The sequence below is a fragment of the Nicotiana attenuata genome, unplaced genomic scaffold (assembly GCF_001879085.1).
Source record: "Nicotiana attenuata strain UT unplaced genomic scaffold, NIATTr2, whole genome shotgun sequence".
NCBI classification, from domain to species: domain Eukaryota; kingdom Viridiplantae; phylum Streptophyta; class Magnoliopsida; order Solanales; family Solanaceae; genus Nicotiana; species Nicotiana attenuata.
The window spans coordinates 286,316-313,637 of record NW_017670911.1 but is presented as its reverse complement, the minus strand read 5'-3'; the positions used below and the strand labels follow the sequence as shown (position 1 = coordinate 313,637).

The 27,322-nt window shown below is 41.5% G+C and overlaps 1 protein-coding gene across 2 annotated transcripts; it reads left to right on the top strand.

Moving 5' to 3' along the window:
• Positions 1 to 24,657: 24,657 nt before the first annotated feature.
• Positions 24,658 to 26,864, top strand: LOC109244428 (V-type proton ATPase subunit D-like). Of its 2 annotated transcripts, none has more exons than XM_019411518.1 (2): positions 24,658 to 24,853; positions 25,821 to 26,864. In XM_019411518.1, exon 2 carries the CDS (start codon positions 25,839 to 25,841, stop codon positions 26,622 to 26,624), a length of 786 nt encoding a protein of 261 aa, XP_019267063.1. In that variant the 5' UTR covers positions 24,658 to 24,853; positions 25,821 to 25,838; the 3' UTR covers positions 26,625 to 26,864. The 2 variants fall into 2 exon arrangements, with proteins under 2 accessions (XP_019267063.1, XP_019267062.1); XM_019411517.1 differs by having other exon boundaries at positions 24,659 to 24,804.
• The last annotated feature ends 458 nt before the right edge of the window (positions 26,865 to 27,322 follow it).

The following is a 27,322-nucleotide window of genomic DNA, read 5'->3' as shown; positions in this document are numbered from 1 at the left end:
TAGGGTGTTTCTCTATGATTGAACTTTGTACGTAGTTGGGGGTTTATTAGATTGTCCAATTGCTCGAGGACGAACAAGAGTCTAAGTGTGGGGTGTTGATAAATGATGAAAAGTGCATATTTTTGAGTGTATTTGTATATTAATTCTTGTGTGTGTTGCGGGAGATTACATGATTTTCGAAGTGAAATATACTCATTATGTGTTTCTTATGTGTAGGAACGATTTTGGATGATAAATGATCAAAAGATGCGATTCGACACAAGAAGAAGAAATTAAAGGAGTGGGAGCTCGTCTATTCTCGTGCGTGGCACGAAGTCGGACGCGAAAAAGGAGAAAATTTAAGGCACAAAACAATGAAGCGAAGCAAAGGCACGCGCTTCGCGAAGAATCTCAAAAGCTGGATCTGTGTCAAAGTCTGCATCTAGACGCGAAGGTAAACGCGGATCCGCGTCAAAGTCCGCGTCTAGACACGAAGGCAGACGCGGATTCCAGCTCTCCCATCCGAAGTTGGATTGAAGAATCCCGCCCCCCATCAACCCTAGGTCATATAAATACATCCTAAAACACCACTTTGAGAGGGGACGCCACTTTGGAGTAAAGATACACACCGGATCGTGAGGAAGCGGAGAATTCTCAGTTTTCTTCATCTTTTTCTAGTATTTCCAATTGATTCAACACTTATGCAATTGTTTGATTACATCATGAGTGGCTAAACACCCATTGTTCTGGGGTTGTGATTTAGCCATGAATATTGTTTGATATTAACTTAACCTTGATTATAATTCACCAACATATGGTTGTTTCTTCAATTCTGTGTTTAATTGCTTAATTGTCTGGCCAGCAGTTAGGTTCTATTTACTATCTATGCTATGCTTGGGAAAGACGTGTTTAGATTAGAGAAGAATTAAAGAGAGCATGATCTTAACCCTTAGGGGGAGCGGATTTGTGGTTAGGATAGGAATATACCTTGTCACCGTGCTTAATTAAATATCATGATCTTAATGCATTCTTAATAGATTGATTTCATAGGAATATAGGCGTTAATCTATTGAGAATAGGTGAGTAGTACTTCGGGAGAAGGCTATGAGAGCATTTATCGATTAATTAGCAACCATGAGCGAATTATATGAAGGGGAGAGTTAATTAGAACACAATACGATTGGTGAATCGATCACAACCTGGAATAATTGTCTCTACTAAATACACAACAATCAACTCGTTACTTGATAATTTAGTTATTATTTAGAATCGTAGTATCATATAATCATATTATCGGACTTTGATTTTAGCTGGACTGAATAACAATTTTAGCGATTTAGTGAGTAGTTTACACAAGTCTCTGTGGGTTCGACACTCAACTTATCATTATATTACTTGTCGAACACGTATACTTGCGTGTGCGTTTGGGAGCAACAAGTTTTTGGCGTCGTTTCCGGGGACTTGAATATTAGCTACTTGCTAGTTTTTGCTTTAATTGTTTATTTCATCTAGTTTAACGTTACTTATTATAATATTATTTTCTTTCTGCCGGCCAATGTGATCTGTATTTGACATCATTTGGATCATATTTAATTCAAGTGAGATTTGTTTCCCAAGGTTATAGTTGTTCAAGTCACACGGTTTGAATTTACTTTATTATCATTTGCTTTATTTATGTTTCAATCTATCGCGTTGTATCAGATTAATTCACGTATTCTTAAAACCACATATAAATTCAATTGTTATCCGATTTTAAGGGTAAACAATATTTTCTTTCCTTTGAAATAAATAAAACTTCTCACGAATTTCATACCATCCCATGGAATGTCCTTGAGAAACCAAACTTCATATATACTAAAGTTCTCTTGTAAGTACAAACAAACACATATAAAACCCAGCACGTGATGCGAAACCCTTTCCAAAAAAGTCCACTGTAACATAATAGAAAGCTAAAGTTGCAGGGTTCTAGTCAGAAGGCCACGTAGTATATTGACAAAATGATGACCAAATGGCTATTCAAGAGTTTTAAATGAGAGAACCCTGACTTTCAACCCAACATCGTTGCCAAGCTAAGTAATCACCACTATAGTTATATAAATAGCACCACCAACTTTTCTAGAAAGAGTAAAGCAAATCATAGTTCAACTAAAATTTGTGATTGTTATTGGGAAACGAAGGATGTGGTGATTCCTTCCCCTGAGGAGGACATCACTACCCATGTGAAAGGGTACTTAAGTGTGTATACTTATCCTTTCACATTGGGTTCCGTAGATCCGGTCATACTCGATTTCTGTCACCAATATCGGGTGACCCTTGGTTAGATCTAACCCTCTTTTTGGCGCATTGTCATTTTTCTCAGATATTTTTCGAGCAAGGTCTACGGGATGTCTTTTACCCTCGACCATCTGATCAGGTTATACATCCTCGCCTTTATCGAGGTGGGTTAATAAAGCTCCAACATCGGTCCATGAAGGTGTTGTTCTCGAGCATTGATGAGGACAAGGACCGAGGATGGATGGGCCGGTTCGTCCGAATCAAGACCTCTGACCTAATCCCCACCGAAAGAATGCCATTCCCCGAGGGAATGGAACATGAAACGTAAGTACAACTCCATCGATGATGTTCACTATTTTTCTTTCTTTATTCTTCTTCGATCTAATTTCTTTTTCATGGTACAGCTTCCCCTTGGTTTCCTGGTGCGATTCCTGACCTTGAAGGTTGGGTTCGACAACTGGCCTCTACTTCTTCACATGCTGAGTGTTGTTGGAGTGATTTGGCCAAGGGTCGGTGGGAAGCTAAAAACCACGGTGAGTTCCTTTGTTCACATGTTGATGCTTCTCTATAAAATACTTTCTTCTCCTCATGCAGGCCTCAGAGACACTGTTGTTATGAGGCTGCCTCCGCCTGGTGAAGAGGAGATCCCGTGGCCAACCAAAGAGAAGAAAAGAAAAAGGACCTCGCCTCCAAATACCCCAAAGCCCAAGAAAAGTAGGGTTTGAAAACCAAGGGTCGACCCTGCATCCCTGTCTGCTGACGTGGTTCAACAACTTCGGGAGGAGGAGGAAGGAGAGGACGTCGACTGCTTGCTGGTAGCAAGGAAGAGGGAAAGCACAAAAGATTCAAAGGCCGCTGAACCGGTGGTGGTTGATGCGGTTCAATCTCGAACCGAAGAAATCTCGGAGGTAAGTCCGAGCAGAGCCCCCGGTCCATCGGGTGATAAAAGCGTACCCCGCCATGAAGAATGACTGGTGGGTATGCCTGAAGGGTCTAATTCCGAGGTCCCTCAAAGAGAAGAGAATGTCCCAAGTGACTCACATGGGATAATTAATTTAGATGAATCGCCTTCTGGCCCTACGTTCTCCCAGGGGCAGTTCCGAGATGCTCGGGCTATGAAGACTCCCGACATGGGGACGGCCCACGAAGGGAATGATATTTTCCAGGGATGCTTCGCAGGGGTCGAAGATGATCTCGACCCAGAATCTTCATTCATTTTTGACGAGGCCCAGCGGCTTCTTAAAAAAGTAAGTTTCTGCTTCCATAATTATGGTTGTGTTTTATTCTCATTTCTCATTTTTCCAAGTCTGGCTTTTTTCCTTTGTGTGAAGGCCATGACGCTGTATCGAGAAGCATTTTCCAAATCCCGAGCCGAGCTGACTCGATACGAGGCCGAACTCAAGAAACTTGTGGAGGAAAGAGATGGCCTCAAACTCCTCCACGTTCAAAAAGAGGAGGAGATCAGGGACCTCCGAGCCGAACTGACGAGGGCTCATCTAGAACAGACTAAGCTCATCGAGCAGGTAATGTAACTTTTTAGGAATTTATTACGTATTCATTTGACTTGGCGATTAACATTTTGACTTTGCAGGCCCAACAGAAGGGCGAGCTGGTGGAGCAGCTTCGAGAGGAGGTCAAGACGAAAGAGGCCGAGACCCTGGAGAAAGACGCGCTTCGGGCCCAGCTAACTTCGGTTTATTGCCAACTTCAAAGTGTGAAGGGGGAAAGCTTGGCCTGGATCCGGAAGATTGAGGAGCTCGAGGTAAGTTGGCCGCCGAGCTTGCAAAGGATAAATTTTAGGTGGATGCGCTTGTGGCCTCTTACCGAGCTGACGCCGAGGCTGCCAATATTCGGGCACAGAAGATGTCTGTTCCTGCTGAAGTCAAATTGTCGTGTGCTGTCGATCATGCCAGGCGACAATCCCGGAGAGAGACTCTCGAGGAAGTGCATGCTCGTGGCTTTAACCTCTTAGCCAATATTGAGAATGCGAAAGCGTTGGAAGACAAGGCGGCAGCTTTACTCTCAGATGATGAAGACTCTGCTAGTGGATCCGAGAGTGGAGGAGATCAGGATGAGGCCCCCGAAGAAGCGGCTACCGAAGATGTGGCTCCTAAAGATGCAGCTCCCAAAGTGGACTAGGCCTTTAGGATTTTGTTTTTTGTGTAAGGCCCCTCGTGGGCATTGTAAATACCTTCTATGTATAAAAAGTTCCTTTTCTTTCCACTCTATCTCTTATTCATGGCAAAGTCTGCTTTGTTTTTGCCTTGCGAAATTTTTTGTTGTTATAACTTCAATAATCGAGTGAGAATTAGCTTGAACTCAAAGTAAAACAAACCCTTAGGTTTTTTAGTAAATAATAGGCAAGTTTTGAACTTATAATAGAATACCTCTTAAGGTTTTATGATGAGTCCTCGAGCTATATTCAAATCGATTTTATTGGAGCTCGAAATAGTAGGACCCTTAGGTTCGAGTTGAGTGAGAGCAAGTTCTCGAACTCTAAATGTTTTGGCCCTTAGGTTCTTTTAGGTTGGGCCAATATGGTCTTTCAAAGATGGCTATTATTTTCCCCTTTACAGCTTAAAAGACTTAGTAAAAATTTCTTTATGCCTTAGCATGTATTTTTTACCCATTGGAATTTTTTAGGGTCCGATGCCGATTGAGACCCCTTTGCTTTTTGTGCCTTAGCACGTTTGTGTTAAGATAATTTGATACCTCTTATGGTTTTTCGAGGGCTGATTTTATCAAAGCCCTTTTTTAATCATTTTGTCGGGGATAGCCTTTTAATCGTTTTTCAAAGTATTTGAAGGCCTATTGTTTATTGCGGGATTCGGACGTCTCTGAGCTGCGTTATTTCAGTCGTAGCCTTCAATATGGACGTACCCTTCGGGTATGCCTCTTGGACTTATTTCCTGATAACATTTTGAACTTGTTCAAAATGATAGTCCCCGAGTATGATGGCATTGGCCTATGTGCCGAGGGGTGCCTCTTTGAGGTCTTGTGACTTCAAGTTTAGATAATTCGAGCATGTAGTCCCCGAGTGTTTGAAGTATGTTTGCGCCTGGCCCTTGAGCCATTTATCACAAAATCATAAGTATGGAGCTCGTATAGTAGCAAATTTTTCTTTGAGACACAAAGTGTTTGATATAGAAAGAATGCTTCTTTAAATAATTTATACATGCGTACATGTTTTGCCATCGGGGATCGATAATCTATATGGACACAGTTCATTCGACCGTTTGGCCCATTACAAAATTTCCCTATCAAGACCCTTTGACGTGAAGTATTTTTCTCGAAAATATAACCTCCGAGGGTGATGACCCCTAGTATTCGAGGTTGATTGAAAAGAATCCTTGTATACTGTTGAATTTTTCTCAGGTAGCACATAATTGTTGCCTCATTAAAAACCTCGCCGGAAAAACTCATTCGGGATAAAAACTGATCTGAGGGAAAAAGAGTGCAACACGTTCTTTAAAACCTAAGATCTTCATGTTGAAGAATTTTCTTGAAGCCTCGATCGAACACCTGCAATAAGTTAGTATCAAATACAAATAGAAAAGGGATAAAGTCATACCTCAGCAATTATATCGTTTGAGTAGTGATACATTCCAATTGTTTGGCAATTGTTGCCCTCCGTCATGCCAAGTTTTAAGATCCCTTTCTGATGACACCAATGACTCGATATGGTCCTTCCCAATTCGAGCCTAGTTTCCCTTCGTTTAGGTCTCGAGTATTGAGGGCGACTTTCCTTATAACTAAGTCCCCAATTCCAAAGTGGCGAAGGTTGGCTTTTCCATTGTAATATCTCTTGATTTTTTACTTCTATGCAGCCATCCGAACAAGCGCAGCTTCTCATTTTTCATCCAATAGTTCGAGGCTAGTATTCATGGCCTCGTGATTTGATTCCTCCGTTGCATGTTAAAATCTGGCGATACATTCCCCCACCTCGACTAGAATTAAGACCTCGGAGCCATATACTAAGGAGAACGGGGTTGCCCCCGTGCTGGACTTTGATGTCGTTCGATACGCCCAAAGAACTTAGGGCAGAACTTCTCTCCATTTCCCCTTAGCGTCGCTCAACCATTTCTTTATGTCTTGAAAGATAGTCTTGTTCATCGGTTCGGCCTGTCCGTTTCCACTTGGGTGGTACGACATCGATAAGATTATTTTTATTTTGTGTTCTTCGAGGAACTCCGTTACCTTGCTGCCGATGAATTATTTTCCGTTGTTGCATACGATTTCAGCATGTATCCTGTATGGACACATGATGTGGTCCCGGATGAAATCTATAACTTCTTTTTCTCTAACCTTCTCGAAGGCCTGTGTTTCCACCCATTTAAAAAAGTATTCAGTCATAAACAAAATGAATTTAGCTTTACCTGGGGCTGTTGGCAGAGGGCCGAAGATGTCCATCCCCCATTTCATGAATGGCCATGGGGATAGGACTGAATGAAGTCGTTCTCCAGGCTGATGGATCACCAGTGCAAATCTTTGACATTTATCATATTTTCGAACAAACTCCTTAGTGTTTTTTCCATGTTATCCCAGTTGTACCCTGCTCTAAGGATTTTGTGAATCAAATATTCGGCGTCACGTGGTTCCCACAAGTGCCTGCATGGATCTCTCGTAAAACATAATCGGTGTCCCCTAGCCCTAAACATACCACCAATGGTCCATCAAACGTCCTTCTGTATAATGTTCCATCTTCATCCAATGTGAATCGGGCAGCTTTGGTTCGTAGGGCCCTCGACTCTTTAGGGTGCGATGGGAGCTTTCCGTTCTTTAGATATTCAATATATTTATTCCTCCATTCCCAGGTCAAGCTTGTAGAGTTTATCTCGGCATGACCCTCCTTGATCAGAAATCTCGATAATTGGACGACACTCCCCGGGATGATATCGTCTTCCTCAACTGATGACCCCAAATTTCCAAGTGCGTCGGCCTCGCTGTTTTGTTCTCGAGGTACATGATCTAGAGTCCACTCCTTGAAGCGGTGCAAAGTTACCTGTAGCTTGTCCAAATACCTTTGCATTCTGTCCTCTGGAACTTCAAAGCTTTTGTTCACTTGGTTCACCACCAATAAAGAGTCACACTTGGCTTCAATGACTTCTGCCCCCAAGCCTTTAGCTAGCTCGAGACCTGCAATCATGGCCTCGTACTCGGCCTCATTGTTCGTCAACCTAGAAGTTTTGATAGACTGCCTAATAGTACTACTTGTGGGTGGCTTCAAAACGATTCCTAGCCCGAATCCCTTCACATTAGAAGCGCCGTCTGTGAAAAGGGTCCATACCCCCGATGACGTATCCGATTTTAACAAGAGTTCCTTTTGAACTTCGTGTAAGAGGGTTGGCGTGACATTGGCGACAAAGTCCGATAAAATTTTAGACTTGATGGCCGTTCGGGGTTGATACTTGATATCGTACCCACTGATTTCAACGGCCATTTGGCCAATCGACCAGAAAGTTCGGGCTTGTGCAAAATATTACGAAGTGGGTAAGTGGTTAACACACATATGGGGTGACATTGAAAGTATGGTTTCAGCTTTCTAGGAGCGCTTATTAGTGCAAGTGCTAATTTCTCTAAGTGTGGATATCTAATTTCTGCTTCCCCTAAGTTTCGACTTACATAGTAAATGGGAAATAAGTACCTTGGTCTTCTCGTACTAGGACACCACTTACCGCGATTTTCGACACCGCCAAATATAAGTAGAGTTTCTCATCTGCCTTCTGGGTGTGCAGCAATGGTGGGCTCGATAGGTATCATTTTAATTCCTCTAATGCTTGTTGACACTCCGGGGTCCAGGTGAAATCATTCTTCTTCTTGAGTAAAGAGAAAAATCTGTGGCTTCAATCCGATGACCTCAAGATAAATCGGCCTAAAGCAGCTATCCGCCCAGTTAGCCTTTGCACGGCATTTACGCTGTCCATGGCGGTAATGTCTTCGATGGCCTTGATTTTAACGGGGTTGATCTCGATCACCCGATTATACACCATGAATCCTAGGAACTTTCCAGAGCCGACCCCGAAAGCACATTTATCGGGGTCGAGTTTCATTATATTTTTTCAAAATCTCGAACGTTTCCTGCAAATGAGCCAAATGGTCCTCTGTGCGTAGGGACTTAACTAGCATGTCATCAATATAAACTTACATTGAGTTACCTATTTGTTCTTCGAACATCTTATTTACTAGGCGTTGGTAAGTAGCTCCTGCATTTTGTAGCCCGAAGGGCATTACATTGTAACAATATGTTCCATACTTGGTGATAAACGAGGTATTCTCCTGGTCTTCCAGGTTCATCTGAATTTGATTGTACCCAGAATAGGCATCGAGAAAGGTAATGATCTCGTGACCAGCCGTGGCATCGGTCATGCGATCGATATTAGGCAATGGAAAAGAGCCTTTAGGGCATGCCTTGTTCAAATTCTTGTAATCTACACACATTCTAAGTTTGTTCCTTTTTTTAGGGACTACGCCTACATTGGCTAACCATTTGGGGTATTTTACCTCCTGAATGGACATTATTTTGAGAAGTTCAGTTACCTCGTCCTTTATGACTGCATGCTTTACCTCGGACTAGGGCCTTCTCTTTTGTTTCACCGGTTTGAAGCTGGGGTCAAGGCTTAGCCGATGCGTTGTTATCTCCGGTGGGATCCCTGTCATGTCTAAATGGGACCAAGCAAAACAATCCATGCTATCGATAAGAAATTGAATAAGTTTTTTCTTGAGTTCGGGGGTTAACCCCATTCCTAGATATACCTTTCGCTCGGGTAGGTACTCGATCAATATAACCTATTCCAGCTCCTCGACCATTGATTTGGTGGCATTAGAGTCTTTGGGTACAACAAAGGATCGAAGGGTCAGAAAATCCTCCTCTTCTTCTTCTATCTCCTGCTTTCTCGATTCGATCGAGGCTGGTGGTTGTGATTGCTATTTCATTTCCTATTTGCCTTTGATGATCGACCTTTCTGAAGTTGATAACGTTGATACCGGTATTACCTAGTCAATTGCAAACATTTCCTTTGCAGCATGCTGCTCCCTATACACTGTTTTCACGCCGTCCGACGTCAAGAATTTCATCATTTGGTGAAGAGTCGAAGGAACTGCCCTCATATTGTGGATCCAAGGCCTCCCGAGCAGGGAATTGTACCTCATGTCGCCCTCGATCACATGAAACATGGTATCTTGAATGGTTCTAGACACGTTCACTAGCAGAGTGATCTCACCTTTAGTTGTTTCACTAGCCATGTTGAAGCCATTTAAGACCCGAGCTGCGGGCACAATTTGATCTTGTAGGCCGAGTTGCTCCACGACCCTCGATCGAATAATATTCACCGAACTACCTGGATCCACTAAAACACGCTTAACTTGCACTTTATTTAATAAGATAGAAATTACCAGAGCGTCATCGTGTGGTTGAGAAATGCCTTATACTTCTTCATCGTTGAATGATAAGGAGCCCTCGGGCACATAGTCTCGGGCCCGCTTCTCCCTAGTAATAGATACCTTTGTGCGTTTGAATACGGGCCTGTTATGGAATATCGACCCCGCCGACGATCATATGAATGACATGTTGTGGTTCCTCCTGTTTATTTTTCCTGTTGGTGTCTCTGTCTCTGAAATGATTCATGGCTCGATTGCTAAGGAACTCTCGAAGGTGGCCCTCGCTGAATAGACGGGCTACCTCCTCCCTTAATTGTCTGCAATCCTCGGTCTTGTGACCATGCGTGCTATGATTCTTGCACATCAAAATTTGGGTTTCTTTAGGAATGATCGGTTTGTATGGGTCTGGGCCACCTAGTATCTTTGATCCTTCCGATTGCCAAGACAATACCTGATGCATCGATGCTAAAGTTATATTCCGATAACCGAGGTGCCTCTACGGGATCGGCGTGCTTATCAAAACCACTTTTGCTCATAAGTCCTTGAGAATTTTGTCCTTGATCGTTTCTTCGATCATTCCGAAAGGGATTGCGCCCCGAGCTACTGTTTCTTTGATCTGCAATATATGGATAATATCGTTCCCTGTTCGACCTTGTCTCCCTATCGATGTCCCTTGCGGCTTTAATTGCCAACCTATTTGGATGCATTGAACCGGAAGGGGTTCCTAATTGGTCGTCTTCGACCCTGATCTTTGATTGATAACGACTGTGCATATCTGCCCAGGTTACAACTGGATACTCAACCAACTTTTGTTTAAAATGTCGTGATGCTAACTTCGCTCGTTCAACCCTTGGGTGAAAGCTTGAACGGCCCAATCATCCATGACCGATGGCAACTCCATGCGTTCCATCTGAAATTGGGATACAAACTCCCTCATCATTTCATCACCCCTCTATCTTATCTTAAAAACGCCCGATTTCCTTGTTGCGACCTTTATGGCCCCGGCGTGCGCCTTCACGAAGGTGTCTGCTAACATGGCAAATGAGTCGATGAAATTTGGTGGCAGGTTGTGATACCAAATCATTGCTCCCTTTGACAAAGTTTCCCTAAAATTTTTCAACAAAACCGACTCGATCTCGTCATCATTTAAGTTATTTCCCTTAATCCCGCATGTGTACGAAGTCATGAGTTCATTAGGATAGGTTGTCCCGTTGTATTTAGGTATGTCCGGCATACGGGACTTCGAATGGGCTTTGGAGCTGCACTTTGAGGAAAAGGCTTTTGCACGAACTTTTTTGTATCCAAACCTTTTAAGATCGGGGGTGCCTGAGGTATTTGATCGACTTGGGAGTTGTATGTTTCCATTTTTTTATCATTATCTTCGATTTTATTCTCTCCCGACTCGATTGTTTTGGTGAGCTCCTCGAGCATCTTCATAATTGTAGGATTAGTCCCTGATCCGTTACCATTCGACTTTTCTGGCACTGGCTCGGTACGGCGAGTGATCTCTGGTTCAACCACACTCGGAGTTCTATGTTGACTTTGAAGCTGAGCAATAGCAGCCTGCTGATCCTATAGCTTCTCGAATATTTCCTGGAAACTAACTCCCCCGTCTCCTACGCCCTTTGTTCCTTGGCCACCACATCGACCTTCTCTGTGTACACTCCCTTCGGGGTCTGCGCCTAAATCCGCATTCAAAGCAATGTGCGAACTGACATCGACTGGGTCGACGACCGGTACTCCCCCGAGATTAGCCGATGTCACCCCGGCTCCTGGAGGAATTACGTTATCCTTTTCCCCATGAAATCAAAGACTATCATCACCATGTATGGGTGCGTTTTGTGAGTTTGACATGTTTTAACTTGAGAACAAAAATTCTTGACAAGAACAAGTGTGAAAATAATGCGTGTTATCAGAATCAGCACTGAAACAATCACTATCGTCCTTAGCCCCACGGTGGGCGCCAAACTGTTTACCCCAAAATCCGAGTAACAATTAAACTTATATTGTGGTTTTAAGGATATGTGATTTAATCCAATTCCAATTGATAAACAAGGAATTAAATATATAAATTGAAGAATAAGATAGGTCAAACCAGTGCGCAAGCCAAATCTTGACCTCGAGCTATGACGGCCTCGAGGTGGAATAGTAGGAATAGCAAGTTACAAAGCAACTTTGATAAATAGTGAATAAAATAGCTAGAGAATAAAGTGTATGTATTATCTTATCAGTCAAAACGTGTCTTACAAATGAATGGGCTCCCCTTTATATAATAGAGGAGTCCTAAATAAGGTACACTTCTAATTATAAGAATAAATCTCGTGATTGGCGCCGATAACCGCTTGGTATGATCTATTCTGAGATTTCCGCCAAGACCTTCGGTTGGTTGCTAATATCTTGCACTTCAGTTATTATGCCTTACTCGAGGTTGGTCATACTCGGCCTTGATTTTCACCGAGCACTTCGATCCTCAAGTTCTATACTCCGCCATCGGGCTCGAGCCAGGTCCATTTTGAGCTTATTCTCGAAGAACCTCCTCGAGCCTACGAAATCCGGCATGCCTGATTTCGACCGTATACACACATTTCAGATTTTAAAAAATCATTTAAAAGATCAAAATAAGTACAAGCAAACAGAACCCAACAAAGTCTTCCATATTTGATTTTTCAGAGTTCCAACAAGCCCATAAAATCCCTTCCTAAAACATGATGTCATTAGATGGTAACTCAGGCAAAAGCCTAAAAGGTTCAAAACCCTTCAAATGACCGTATGCTATACATTTAAACAATGCAGAATACTACTAATTACATTCAATGAAGGATATTCTGCAGTATAAAATACATAATCCGTTATATAGAATATGGCATTCATAGCTTGCTGTTACACATTCTTCAGTGGCCCTCATAATTGTCATTTAAGAAGGGCTTGATCATAGGACCTTGTTCCCTAGGTGCAACTATAAATAGTGAGTTCAAAAACCATTGCAGGGGACGAAGTTTTTAACAAACTTATGCTATAAACTATTCAAAAGCTCAATAACATTTTATTTCTTGTTATTTATATTGTTATCACTACCTTCGGAAGCTCCGTTTTTGGAATCAGACTATTCACCGTCTTATTTCAATTTTAACACTAAGTCTTGCATTTGTATCTAATTTATTTATCATTTTGGGATCAAAATCGATTCGCTTATCTATAAACCATATATAAATTCGGCGATATTTACGGATAAACAGTTTTGCATCTACCATGGGGTTTAGACATTTGCATAATTGGGTTGATCCTAGCATCTATTACTAACCTATTTAATACTTTTTCTCTTAGCGGAAAAATAATAAAAATGGAAGATAACGATATGTCAACGCCGTACATAATGTTGAGGCCCGAGGAAATCAGCCTCAACACGAAGACTCGATAAATGATACCCGCAATGAGGGAGACGAGGCCTCACCGGTCCATGGCAGGCAATATCCACGACATGTTCGGGAGGTGACTCCTGATGATGTTGAAGACGAGCACGTCATAAAAACAGTAAGAATCCCGAGGAAGAAACAAAAGGCTATTGTGGGTGATTTCTCGTGATAGGATCAGGTCATGACGGAGTTGAGGCAGGCATTGTCGGGTTCTTCCAACAACGTGAATGGGCGAGGCCCAGTTCCTCCCGGTGCTCCCGTGAACCAGATAACACAGAGGGTTGATAACAACACCCCGAGGGGTGAGGTCGACTTCGTTAGGGCCGGGGGGGACAGTAGCGGATCCAGTAACAACAATGAGAATGATCCCACTAAAACTGATCTAATGCGGTTTATGAGGGAAATAAATGCCCGAATGGACAAAATCCCGGGTGCACCGCACGTATTGAAAGGACCGAATTCAAAGAAATACACCAGTTGCCGTTCAAACCAAGCGCGACGCCAGAGTTGATCGCAAAGCGGTTCAAGATGCCATACATGCCAAAATATGATGGGACTTTGGACCTTCAGGAGCACATCACCACCTATACAATGGCGCTGAAGGGAAACGACTCAGCTCCGCACGAGATTGAGTTAGTCTTATTGAAGTAATTTGAAGAGACCCTCATGAAAGTGGCCTTGACATGTATACGCTTTCACCCAAGCACTCAATAGATTCCTTCGAAATGCTCGCGGATTCTTTTATCAAGGGCCATGCAATGGCAGGAGCTAGGAAGATACAAGCCGAATGGCCGACATATTCAGAATTGCGGAAGGAGAGTCTGAATTACTGCGAGAGTTTGCGACCAGATTCTAGAAGGAAAGGATTCTACTACCGGTCGTGCTAGACGAATGGGCAGCTGAGACATTTACTAAAGGGCTAAATCCGAAGAGTTTCGATGTTTCCCAAAAATTAAAAGAAAGTCTGCTTGAGTTCCAGGAAATAACATTGGTGGATGTTCACAAACGGTACAAGTCAAAGATAAGAATTAAGGATGACTAGCTCAGTTTCCAGCATCAATCAAGGACCGGGACCGAGAAAAGAATAAGAAAGAGATGAAGGATGATTTCGACACAGATCGACGATCTGCTAGATGATGGTTTTTGCCCTATGAAAGGACCGAAGGATGCAGTAGAGGTTTCAAGTCGGCAGATAAGTTCGCCACCGATAGGAGAGCGGATCACGGCCGAAATAACAGATTGTTGCAAGACAAGGAGGTACAGGTCCCCGGGACACTACCTACCCCAGGCTGTCGGAATACAATTTCAATGTCAGCATAGTGGACCTAGTGTCGACTGTGAGGAAAATTAAGGAAGCACGGTTTCCGAGGCCGATGAGATCTGACCATAGTTAGAAAGATCGTAATTTATAGTGCGATTACCATGGGACCAACAACCACCGGACTGGGGACTGCTGACATCTGCACGAGGAGGTGGAAACATTACTGAAAAACGACCATCTCAGAGAATTCCTAAGTGATCGGGCTAAGAACAACTATGGTCGCAAGATCCTCCTCGTCTGAGGATCAACATTATTTTCTTGGGGAACGAGATTAATGGTGTAACCTTTCGGCAGCAAAAAAGACGAAGGTATCAGTGACCCATAGCAAGAGACTCCCGGAAGTCATTGAGGATGACATTACCTTCACAGAGGAAGACGCAGATGGACTCCTACTACGTCACAAGATGCCATGGTAATTTCTCTTAATGTTTTATATTTTAAAATTAAATGCGTTTTGGTGGACCCAGGGAGTTCAGCCAACATTATCCAATAGAGAGTGATGGAACAAGCCAAGCTAACCGGAAACATTATTCCGTTCACAAAGCTCTTTGTTGGGTTCAATTTAGCAAGCATAACAACCTAAAGGAAAATCCTGCTGCCCACGAATGCCGACGGGGTAATGAAAATGACCCTTTCCGAAGTAGTATACAGCGATATGGGTTATAATATCATTCTTGGAAGACCATGGCTGCACGCGATTAGGCTGTGCCATGAACATACCATCAACTTCTGAAATTCCCAACTCCAGAGGTAATTAAACAGATAAGAGGAGATCAATTGGCAACAAGGGAAGTGAATGCGATCTTAGTTTCCAGTAGCAAAGGGAAGGAGTATTAGGCATAGCAATTACAGGAATTGGCGTCTGCTCCCGAGCCGAACGAAGTCAACATGGGTGAGGAGTCATCAGACTTCTATCAAGTACCAAGATACTTCCAGGTTCCAGTAGAGATGGACGCAACCAAATCCACAGCGGAAGAACTCGAGCAAGTCACATTTTTCAAGAAATTCTTGGAGAGGAAGTTCCACTTGGGGACAGGACTAGACCCCAGCTCAGGTTAGGATTTATTGCATTTCATAAATTTAACGTTGGCTATTTTGCATGGTCGCATGCAGATATGACAGGTATTCCACCGGAAGTGGCCCGTGCACAAGTTATGATCGGATCCTAACATCCTCCTGTAAGGCAGAAGAAACTCCTTATTGCCGAAGTCAGAAACAATTCGTCAAAGAAGAGGTAACTCGATTGCTTGATATCGATTCAATTTGGGAGGTAAAGTATCCTAACTGGCTAGCTAACGTAGTAGTATTGCCAAAGAAGAATAAGAATTTTTGCATGTTCTTAGATTATAAGGATCTAAATAAGGTGTGCCCAAAAGACTCGTTCCCATTTCCAAACATTGATCAAATGATTGATGTGCGGTCGGGCACGAGTTGATGAGTTTCCTCGATGCCTATTCTAGGTACAACCAAATTAAAATGAACCTGTAGGATCAAGAAAAAACTTCGTTCATAACAAACTTTGGCACATATTGCTATAATGTGATGCCTTTCGGGCTTAAGAACGCTGGACCACTTATTAGAGGCTTGTGAATAAAATATTTGAAAAACAAATATGGAAAACCATGGAAGTTTGCATAGATGATATGTTCGTTATGTCTTTGAAAGCAGGAGATCATCTAAAACACCTGCAAGAAACCTTTGACATTCCAAGGAAACACAACATGAAGCTTAACCCCGAAAAGTGTGCATTTGGAGTCAGCTCCAGTAAATTCATAGGGTTTTTGGTGTTGCAAAGGGAGGTCGAAGTCAATCCCGATAAAATTAAAGCCATCGAGGACATTCCTGACCAGCTATCAAACGTGAAGGAGGTTTAAAGGTTAAAAGGAAGATTGGCCAAACCCACTGGGGGTGGTTGGATAATCTTTGGCTCTATAGGAGTCCTAGTAGCCAGCCTCATGGTACCGGGAGCAGCGATTGGGGCTCGGATGCGAGAATTGGCATGCTCCACCATATCTACTCTCCCTAGAGCACTTAGGCGTCTTAATCGGTTGGTGTTATTAGCTCGGCAGATTGAACATTTTGTTTAGTTGATGAAGGTCGTCGTCTCCTATGTAGGGAAGCCCCTTCATCACTGGCTTCCCCATCGTCATCGATCACAACAGTGGCTGCAACAGGCTCGGGCACGACGCACTTTACCCTTTTATTTTTGCCCTCGATCGTAGAGGAACGTCGCCTTTTTTGTTGCTTGTTCTCCGGCCGAGAACTCCGAAAGGAAGCACCTGCACTAGAAGCAGATCCGATGGCTCCCGTTCGGGCGAAGGCCTCCTACACCAACCTCGCCGCATCTGCGAGATCAGCTAAAAAATTTTCCTCGGGGATAGTAAAGAGCCCTGCGGAAGACCTGAATTCAACAGAAATAGAAGTTAGCAAATTTTCTTAATGTGAGATGAAAACAAGATAAGTTCGAGAATCAACTTACCATAATTTTTGTCCTTCCAACCGTATTTAAGGGCCAGTTCTTTCCACTGGCATGTCTCAGTCGCGGTGACGTCCAAAATCTTCTGGACCCACTGGTCCAAGCCTCCAACCCTAGGTGGTGTCTACCAAGTTGCTGAAATAGTGAAAAAAGAAGGATCAGTAACAGTATGAAGAGATCTTTAATCAGAGAAAAGACAAACATTGAACTTACGTGTATGAGTCCATGACTCGGGGAAAGCTGGAGTTGTGTCCGGGATGATGTCCCTGATGGCAACTATAACAAACCGCTCTATCCATCTTCGGTCGTTGTCATCATCCATGCGGGTAAGCAAAGCATGGTGACTACGCTTGTTGAAGTTTATCACTCCCCCATGGAAGATTTAGAGGGAGTAAAGATTCATCATACGTGCCAAGGAGAGGTCTTCCCCAATCTCCTGGCATAGCCTCCGTAAACAAGCTACTGTTCGCCACATAGAAGGTTTACCTGTGCTAAGCAGACTTGATACCGGTAGCAAAACTCCAAAATTACGGGGTCAATTCCCCTATGTGAATGGACCCAAGGTGAAGGGATATATGTAAACGTATGTAAAACCCTTATTGGGGAAAGTTACTCGCTCCGCCAAATTAGGAGTGATATGTTCAAATCATGGAAACCACAGTCTTCCTTAACAGCAGGAATGCTGGAAGGACGGGTGGAAGAAGGGTACACACTAACAGCCCATGTGCGGGAGTTAACAGAAGGGAACTTCTCTTCAAAGTCCTTGGCTGTATTAAACCTCCTAGGGATAATGGTGCTCACCGTAAAAGGAGCAGTATCATCAGTGCTTTCCTTGTTCATTGAAGAGCTGGAGTTCTTGAAAGTAGAGGCCATAGTTAGCAGAAGGAAGTGAGAATTTCTTTGGAGAAGAAGGGTAAAGAAAGATGAAAGCAAGAGAGAGTTAAGCAAGAAAAGTTGAGAGGTTTTAGAAAATTATCAAGTGTTAAAGAAGGAGAATGAGGCTTATAAGTAAAGGAATAGGCGGTTAAAATCATAGCCATGATTATCTCGAGAACCGAAAAAAATATTGTTGAATGGGGAATGATGCATGTTCAGGGCATTAAATGTTGAGAGACGTGCGTCTAATCAAGTGTCAAAAACTTTTCAGAGGGGGTCGGAAAATTTTCCACAAAGAAAGATATCTTCACTAACTTCCCGATGACACAAAGATGTGCCACCAGAAAGCAAAGGACATATATGTATAGGGTAAAACATGTTTATATTAAATACTCACATATTAGAGCAACACGTGGAAGCGGAGACAGATGAAAAACGAGACAGGTTGAAATCAAGTCCGGGGGCAGCAATCTCGGTAACCCCCGAAGGGAATGTTGCTCATGAATGCTTGTCATCCGATAGCATTCAATGAAGAATATTCTGCAGTATTAAATACATAGTTCGTTATAGAGAATATGGCATTCATATCCTGCCGTTACACATTCTTTAGTGGCCCTCATAATTGTCATTTAAGAGGGATTTGATCCTAGGACCTTGTTCCCTAGGTGCAACTATAAATAGTGAGTTCAACAACCATTGCAGGGGACAAATTTTCTGACAAACTTATGCTATAAGCTATTCAAAAGCTCAATAACATTTCATTTCTTGCTTATTTATATTGTTATCATTGCCTTCAGAAGCTCTGTTTCTGGAATCAGGCCATTCACTGTCTTATCTCAATTTTAACGCTAAGTCTTACATTTGTATCTACTTTATTTATCATTTTGGGATCAAATCGATTCGCTTGTCTATAAATTACGTATAAATTCAACTTTACCATTTTATGGGTAAACATGGATATCTTTGGAAAAGGAAATGTCGGAAATGTGAAACCTATCTGCATATGCCAAATGGAGGACAAAATCACAAAAACAACAACTATGTCTCAATCCCAAATAAGCCGGAGTAGGTTATGAATCCTCACTAACCATGTTTCTCCGTTTAAGCTTAAATAATTTCATCATCGTATCAAATAAAACAAAAAAGAATTAGTTTCAAGAATTAGTTGTTAGAGTCCTTATAAGACCACCCTCTTACCGCTATTGCAGTATGCAACCATGCTGAAAGCTATATGTCTCAAACCTAATATAGGCCTAGAAGCGGAGAAGGGTGATTCATCATCTCAACCAAACCCTAAACTTAGTTTTAAATTGTAATACTCCCTCTATTTTAATTTAGGTGAAAGTATTTGACTGGGCACGAAGTTTAAGAAAAGAAGAGAAGACTTTTGAACTTGTATAAAATGAGGCATATATATTTTATGTGGCTATAAATTATTGCATAAAGGTAAATTATTTCCAAATATGGAAACAGAGGGAATATAATTTTGAGAAGAGAAATTGAAAAAATAACCACCACGCAACTCTACATACCGGTCCACAACATAGGTAGAATGATCCTTCTCAGTGGGCGTTTGGACATAAAAATTATAAAATTTCAAAACAGGGTGAAAAAATTTTCAAGTGGAAACTTAGAGTTGTATTTGGACATAAATAGAATTTTGGGTTATTTTTGAAGTTTTGTGAGTGAAAATTTTGAAAAACAGCCATTTGAGGTTTTTCAAATTTTCGAAAACTTTCAAAATGCATCTTCAAGTAAAAATTAAAAATTTTATGAACAAACGCTGATTTCGAAAAAAATGAAATTGTTTTTGAAAAAAAGGAAAAAAATTCTTATGTCCAAGCGGGCTCTTAGACTTTTCAGGAGTAAGTGTCACGGACAATTAGATTTCTTCAGATCCAATGTTAATGACCTCATTTAACCAATAAATCAGAGAAGTTCTTCTTGATGGTAAGCCAGAGGGAATTGAGTCAAGGGACAATGCTGCTTTTTTCTGACGGAGGAAGGAGAACGACAAAGACGATATGAACAATGTTAATGTACTTTCTTGCCTATGAGAAGCCACTACCAAGAAGCAAACCTGATTTATTTTGTTTTGGCACTAGAAGAAGGGCCAAAAAAAAGTTAAATGCAAAAACTCCCAAATCACATTGCTCCTCAAAGAAAAGAACTTTATTCATATTTCTTGTTATGCAACAGTTTAACTTGGTTAATCTGGGAAGCTCGCATGCCCAGTGATCTGGTTCAGCAAACTGTTAGAAGCATAAGCAACTAAGCAATTATTTCCTAAAAGATAGTTGCAATAACCCTAAAGCTAGTTGAGCCTCCACAGATTATTTGTGTCAAACTATGCAATATGGAGAAATACTTACATCCAATAAAAATTGAAACTTGTGCAAGTTGTAGGCTAAAAGAAGCACAAAATATCAAAAAGCCTTAGAGCATATATGACTTGCTTATCAACAAAAAAAATATTTTATCCTAAAAATTTGAAGAAAAGTTTAATAATTTGATTGAAACCAAAATATGTTTAAGCAATAATTTGGAAGAAAAATATTTAAGCAACATCCATCGTGTAACTTCAATTTTATATATGGTTACATAAATTATTAATAATGAAACGAATTTATAATGATTCAAAATAAAAGAAATCTCAATGAAAGTACTCAACAGGAAACCTCTGATTTCTTAAATTGTTGTTTACCATGAAATCTTGGAGAATTAATTAGGTTTGAGGCATCAAGGAGAGAAAAAGAAAGGAAAAATAATAAGGGCAAAAGAAAAAAGAATGAAACGCAAAGGACAAACTAAATACTTACTGTATTCAGTTGTAGCTATGGGTCTCGAACCAAGGCACAATAGCAAAATATGAGCATGGGTGCCATTTGCCCCATATTGCAAAACTTATGAGAAGTCATACAGAAGAATAACTTATACTAGCAAGGAGGATTGAGGCATGTAGCATATGTTAACACTCATTCTGAAGTAATAAAGCCGTCAGAAAAAGGTTTTTCCTTTGCATTGATACAATATCAACCCCAAGGCTCTGCATTTTACAACAACAATTCAGTAGAATCCCACTAGTGGGGTCTGGGAATATGAACATTGTGAACAGAAATCAGAGCGAGAATTGCTCCCTTTGTAGAACGGTTACCTCCTGAATTACCTGCAAAACTCAAGACACGATGCACGTAAATATATAGGATTATTACAAAAATTTAAACATGATGCAAATTTTTTTCAGACCATGAGAGTTGTTTTTGGATGATGAGGATGATATCCTTTGACGATGACGTCCTGGGCCATGAAGGGTATGATAAGGGATCGCAGGCTATGAAATGGTATCCTCGGGCCATGAGGATGGTGCCTCTGGACTATGACGCCTTTAAATAATGATGTGCAGTTTTGAGAGATCCTCAGGCCATGGCATGATGTCTTCGGTCTATGAGGATGATGCCTTCAGACTATGACGCCTTCAGACAATGTGGCTATGTTTCAGCCCATGAAATGCAAAGATGCAACAATATCTATTGTTTGATAGAGGGAACAACTGATGCTTAGTTGTATGTGAGAACAAGACATGGCAGCGCTTAGCCTTGTATGTGATGAGGGTAGTGCTTATCCCTATGCAGAGGAAGGCATCATTTAGCCTTATGCAATAATGGGGGTAATGATTAGCCTAATGTAATGTAATAGAGATAGTGTTTTGTCTCATGCAAAGGAAGGCAATACTTAGCCTTATGCAATGTGGTGGAGACAGTGCTTAGTCTCATGCAGAAGAAGGCAGTGCTTAGTCTTATGTAATAATGGAGGCAGTGCTTAGCCTCAGGCAATATGATTGAGACAATGCTTAGTCTCATGCAATAATGGAGGTAGAACTTAGCCTCATGGAATGTGATGGAGACAATGCTTAGTCTCATGCAGAGGAAGGCGGTACTTAGCCTTATGCAATTTGGTGGAGACAGTTCTTAGTCGCATGCAAGGGAAGGCATCGTTTAGCCTTATGCAATAATGGAGGCATTGCTTAGCCTTATGCAATGATGAGGGAAGTTCTTAGCCCTACGCTAAGAATAAGGGCAGTGCTTAGCGCTATACAGAGAAAGGCAATTCTTAGCCTTATGCAATGATGAGGGCAGTGCTTAGCTCTATGCAAAGAATGAGGGCAGTGCTTAGCCCTTTGCAGAGAAATGCAGTATTTAGCCTTTATCCCTATACGATAATAGAGGTAGTGTTTAGCCTCATGCAGAGAAAGGCAAAGATTAAATATGAGAAAGAAAGTGGTTCTTAGCTTGACGCATTTGTACTTGGTGACTTCTGTCAGTGGAGATAGCATTCTTGTTATGTGTTTGTGGACATGCCTGTCATGTCTGCTATGCCTACATCCAAAGAAAAATTGTGAGTTTTTTGGGGGGAAGGTTGATCCATGTCTTTGATTCTTCATTTCGCCTTAGCTCCTTGTCTTGATGCCTTGTTCGAGTCACCCTGGATAACATCTGGCTACTACAGAAAAATGAAATTTTTTAAAATAAGTATTTGTGATAAATCATTTGTGAAACATGCAGTAAATTCAAAATATGTGATGGTGCATAAAATAACTAATTTTGTCGAATCGGGGACTGTGACACGCTTTGAGACATTGTAACCTCCTTAAATCGAAAGATTGAGGACCCTCCTCAAAATTCTGCCCACTTTAAATACATAATTCCGGCAATGCACTTCTTGGCGATCCTTAACGTAATGAGATTGACAAAACTCGAATTCTTGCCCTAGTTCCTGACCGTAGAGGGGTATTAAGATTTTAGTATGATGTGATCGAACCCACAGGGCCGCCTACTTATCCCCTATTAAACGGGAATCAGGTCAAGCGTAGTTCAGGTTACATCAAAGGAAAGTGCAAACACAATCTTAAACATAATATCTCTTGACTGCGTCCGAATTGATAGGTTTTGGCCATATTTCTCCATCCATTTCTGCAAGTATAAGCACTCCTCCTGTCAGTACTCGGTGAACCATGTAAGGGCCTTGCCAGTTAGGTGAGAATTTCCCTTTTGCTTCGTCCTGATGCGGGAATATCTATTTCAACACCAATTTCCCCGGTGTTAATTGCCTCGATCTAACCTTTTTCTTGAAAGCCCTTGCCATTCTGTTCTAGTAGAGTTGACCATGACATACTGCGATTATTCTTTTACCGTCAATGAGAGCCAGTTGCTCATACCGGCTCCATATCCATTTCGCATCGCTGAGCTCGGCCTCTTATATGATTCTTAGGGAAGGAATCTCCACTTCGGCAGGTATAACAACTTCGGTACCGTAGACCAGTAGATAGGGGGTTCCCCAGTTGACGTACGGACTGTGGTGCGATACCCGAGCTAACTAAATGGTAGCTTCTCATGCTAGTGCTTGTAGTTGTCCACCATCTTCCTTAATATCTTCTCGATGTTCTTATTGATGGCTTCCACGGCTACATTCATCTGCGGCCTATATGTTGTAGAACTCCGGTGCTTGATTTTGAATGTTTCACACATGGCTTTCATCAGATCACTGTTGAGATTGGCGGTGTTGTCGGTAATGATTGACTCAAGTACTCCAAATGGACAAACAATACGATCTCGGACGAAATCTGCGACGACCTTCTTTGTCACACTTTATAGGAAGCGGCTTCAACCCATTTTGTGAAGTAATCTATAGCCACCAAAATGAACCTTGTATCCGTTTGAAGCAGCGGGTTCAATCGGTCCGATGACATCCACTCCCTATGTAGAGAAAGGCCAGGGTGAACTCGTTGCATTGAGTTCGTTGGGTGGCACTCGTATCATATCAGCATGTACCTGGCAGTCTAGCACTGGTGCCACTTTTGAACATAGTTGATGCAGTCCGTCTCCATAGTCATCCAGAAATACCCTGCCCTTAATATCTTCTTGGCCAAAACGAACCCGTTCATGTGAGGTCCGTAGGTTCCGGCGTATATTTCTTCGAGCAATCTAGACGCTTCCTTAGAATTGACACGTCGCAGCAACGCCAAGTCAGGATTCCTTCTATACAAAATTCCTTCGCTCTGAAAGATGTGGTTGGCCAATATTCAGAGCGTGCACTTCTGAGTGTGTGTAGCATTCTCTGGGTATTCTCTTTTCTCCAAATACTCCTTGATATCGTGGACTATGGGTTTTCGTCAAACTCTTCTTCAACATGAGCACAATAAGCTGGTTGCTTACGAATCTCAATTAGGATAGGTTCGATGAAATTCTTGTCTGGATGTTGTACCATGGAAGACATGGTAGCTAATGCATCTGCGAACTCGTACTGAATCCTCGGAACGTGTTGAATTTATCTTACGGAACCTCTTGATCAAATCTTATACATAATGCAAGTATGGCAATATTTTAGCGTTCTTGGTAGCGCACTCTCCAAGTACTTGATGTACTAGTAGATCTGAATCTCCGATCACCAGCAACTCCTGAATATTCATGATCGATGGCCGATCTGAGTCCCAAGATGCAAACCTCATATTCTGCCATATTGCTGGGGCACGGGAACCTGAGATTAAGGTCGAGGCCGGGGTCGGGACTGTGGTCGGGGTCGAAGTTTAGTGTCGAGGTTCGAGTCCGAGGTCGAGATTACGATCGGGGTCGAGGTTAGGGGCAGAGGTAGGGGTTGGGGTCATGTGTCAAGGTCTTGGGTCCAGGATTGTAGCATTTGCCTAAATTATTTAAAACGTTGATGGGGTAATATATTGGCTAATCAAATACCAAAAAATAAGTATGAAAATCACATAATGACACAAAATCCCAATTAGGTGGATAAATGATTTAGGAGCGGCATAGAACACCGGATAATTTTTGACTAATTAGATGGTCAAATCAAAAAGAAAAAGGAAAGAAAGGGAAACACATTTTTAATGCTGACAAGTAGAAGTAGTGTTTACAATCTTCTACCCGGTCACAAATACCAAATCGATCCAACCCGCTACAATAATTAAAAGGCAACGTTGATAGTTGACCCCACTCCCATCCCACCCCCAGCTCCTCTCCCATCTGATTCGTGTCTGAAATCCTCGCGATCTTTCTCTCCCTTTCCGACGAATTCGACTTGTAAGTTCTCCTCCTTCTCTAAACTTCCCACAATTACCTTGATCCCCAGGTAGAATGCCAATTCTTTATTTGATTTGTCTCTGCTCCCGCTGCATAAAGCAAGCATCACCATTGATTTTCTTTAGTTGTTTTTTTTGTATTTTTTAACTAGTAATATGTATTCTTCTTTGTATTCCCATCTCATAATTGCTACAACGTTGTAATGGTTTACCGATCTGCTCTTCTCTGTACCTTTTTCCTAAGAAATGGCCCAAAAAAAGAGATAAAAGTAATAAATTTCAAGTGATTTACCAAGTTCTTCTAGTTATTTAAACGACGGGTATCGATTATATACTCAAATCTAAGCAATTGGGTTTAAGTGATGTTAAAGCATATCCTTAGTGTCCAAAATTGCAGTCGATCCTTGATTTGAGGTTACCAATGTAGAGAAATTTATCTCGATATAACTAGTAATTAATAATTGTATTATAGTAACAAGATTCTTAGTGGAAACTTATGCTTCTCTAAGAGTTGTTTAGCCTTTCATAGATTTACACGTCAGTAAAAAACATAAAGAATTTCTAGTAATAAAAACTATAAAGAATTTCTAGTACTTTTGATTTTGATTTTTTATTTTTATTTTATATAATATTGACCTAAGATGAGTTTATATGAACTTATGAACTGATATGGTCAATGAGGATTCATATAGCCGACCTCAACTTGTTTGGCATTGAGGCTTAGTTGTTATTGTTGTAACAAGATTCTTAGTGGAAACCTACGGTGAGTGGTTTCTGGACCTAACAAACATTGCCATAGAGAAAGTCAAATTGGTGATTTGATCTTGTTCACACTTCACATTTTTATGGCGTGATTTTATATTAGATAAATGTTGACTGTTTTGTCTTTGTTAATAGGTGAAGAAATGATCTCATGCCTATGTCGTTCTGATCTTAGATTACGCTTTGTAAACAATTTACTATCATGTATTAAGGTGATCATTATTCTTTATGAAATCCTTATTTTCTTCTTTTCAGCTAAAGTAGCTTGGCAAAATGTCCGGGCAAAGCCAGCGTTTGAATGTCGTTCCTACAGTTACAATGCTTGGTGTGATCAAAGCTCGCCTTGTTGGTGCTACAAGAGGCCATGCTCTGCTCAAGAAGAAGAGTGATGCTTTAACTGTGCAGTTCCGTCAGATTCTAAAGGACATCGTGTCAACGAAGGAATCAATGGGAGATGTCATGAAAACTTCCTCCTTCGCTCTGACAGAGGCAAAATATGCTGCTGGCGAGAACATTAAGCATGTTGTCCTTGAAAATGTCCAGAATGCAACCATTAAAGTTCGATCCCGCCAAGACAATATTGCCGGTGTAAAGCTCCCTAAATTCGAGCATTTCTCTGAAGGAGAGACAAAGAATGACCTGACTGGATTAGCTAGAGGGGGGCAACAGGTGCAAGCTTGCCGTGCTGCTTACGTGAAATCTATTGAGTTGCTTGTTGAGCTTGCCTCTCTACAGACATCATTCTTGACTCTTGATGAGGCGATCAAGACCACAAATCGGAGGGTTAATGCATTGGAGAATGTCGTGAAGCCACGGTTGGAGAACACAGTGCTTTACATCAAAGGGGAACTTGATGAACTGGAAAGGGAAGATTTCTTTCGTCTCAAGAAGATACAAGGTTACAAGAAGAGGGAGGTAGAGAGACAGATGCTGGCTTCCAAGCAATATGCAGAGGAGAAGGCTGCAGAAGAAATTTCCTTGAAGAGAGGTATTTCGCTAGGTACAGCCCATAACTTGCTATCCCATGCTTCACAGAAAGACGAGGACATTATTTTCTGATAAGGAGGTCAAATGATTTATTTAAATTGCATTGTGTGGCTTGTCTTTACTTGTCCTTCATTACAAATGGATAATTGATTAGATGGAGAGTCTTTTCGCATTTAATAAGAGCTCTATGCATGTTTGTATTTAAAAGTTAATTTATGGACAATATGGGTGGTTACCTCGTTAAATGGAGCTATTCATTCAGCTCTATCACGAGTTCTTTTACAATATTTGATTCATTGACAATCTTGTTTCTTTTGGGTCGGAATTTTATTTATACTTATTTATGCTGAGTTTACCCTTTCTCTATCACAAAATGGTCGTTCATGAAGTTTTACTATTTTTCCACTTATCCGGTAGCATAGAAGTGGGAAAAGTCTTTTAAGAACGGATTGAATTTCATGCACAAAAATCTCTTCCAAGTGTCTGGAAATAACCTTGTCCGTAATTCAGTAGTCCTTATTATCCTCTTGGGAGGTTGAATTGGCTATGCCAGGTTAGAGTAAAGAGGGTAAACAACAAAACAGATACTTGAATAAGTCATTCTGGTACGCCTCTTTTCTTGATGAATACGTTGGTATCACCGTGAGGTTTCTTTACTTTTGACCTTGAGGTTGCTTTTTCCCCTGCTGTCCTGAATTTCTGGACGTCTCATACTTTACCAATGGAGCAATTGCTTCTCTTCTAGTTATATATTCATCTTGTAGATACCG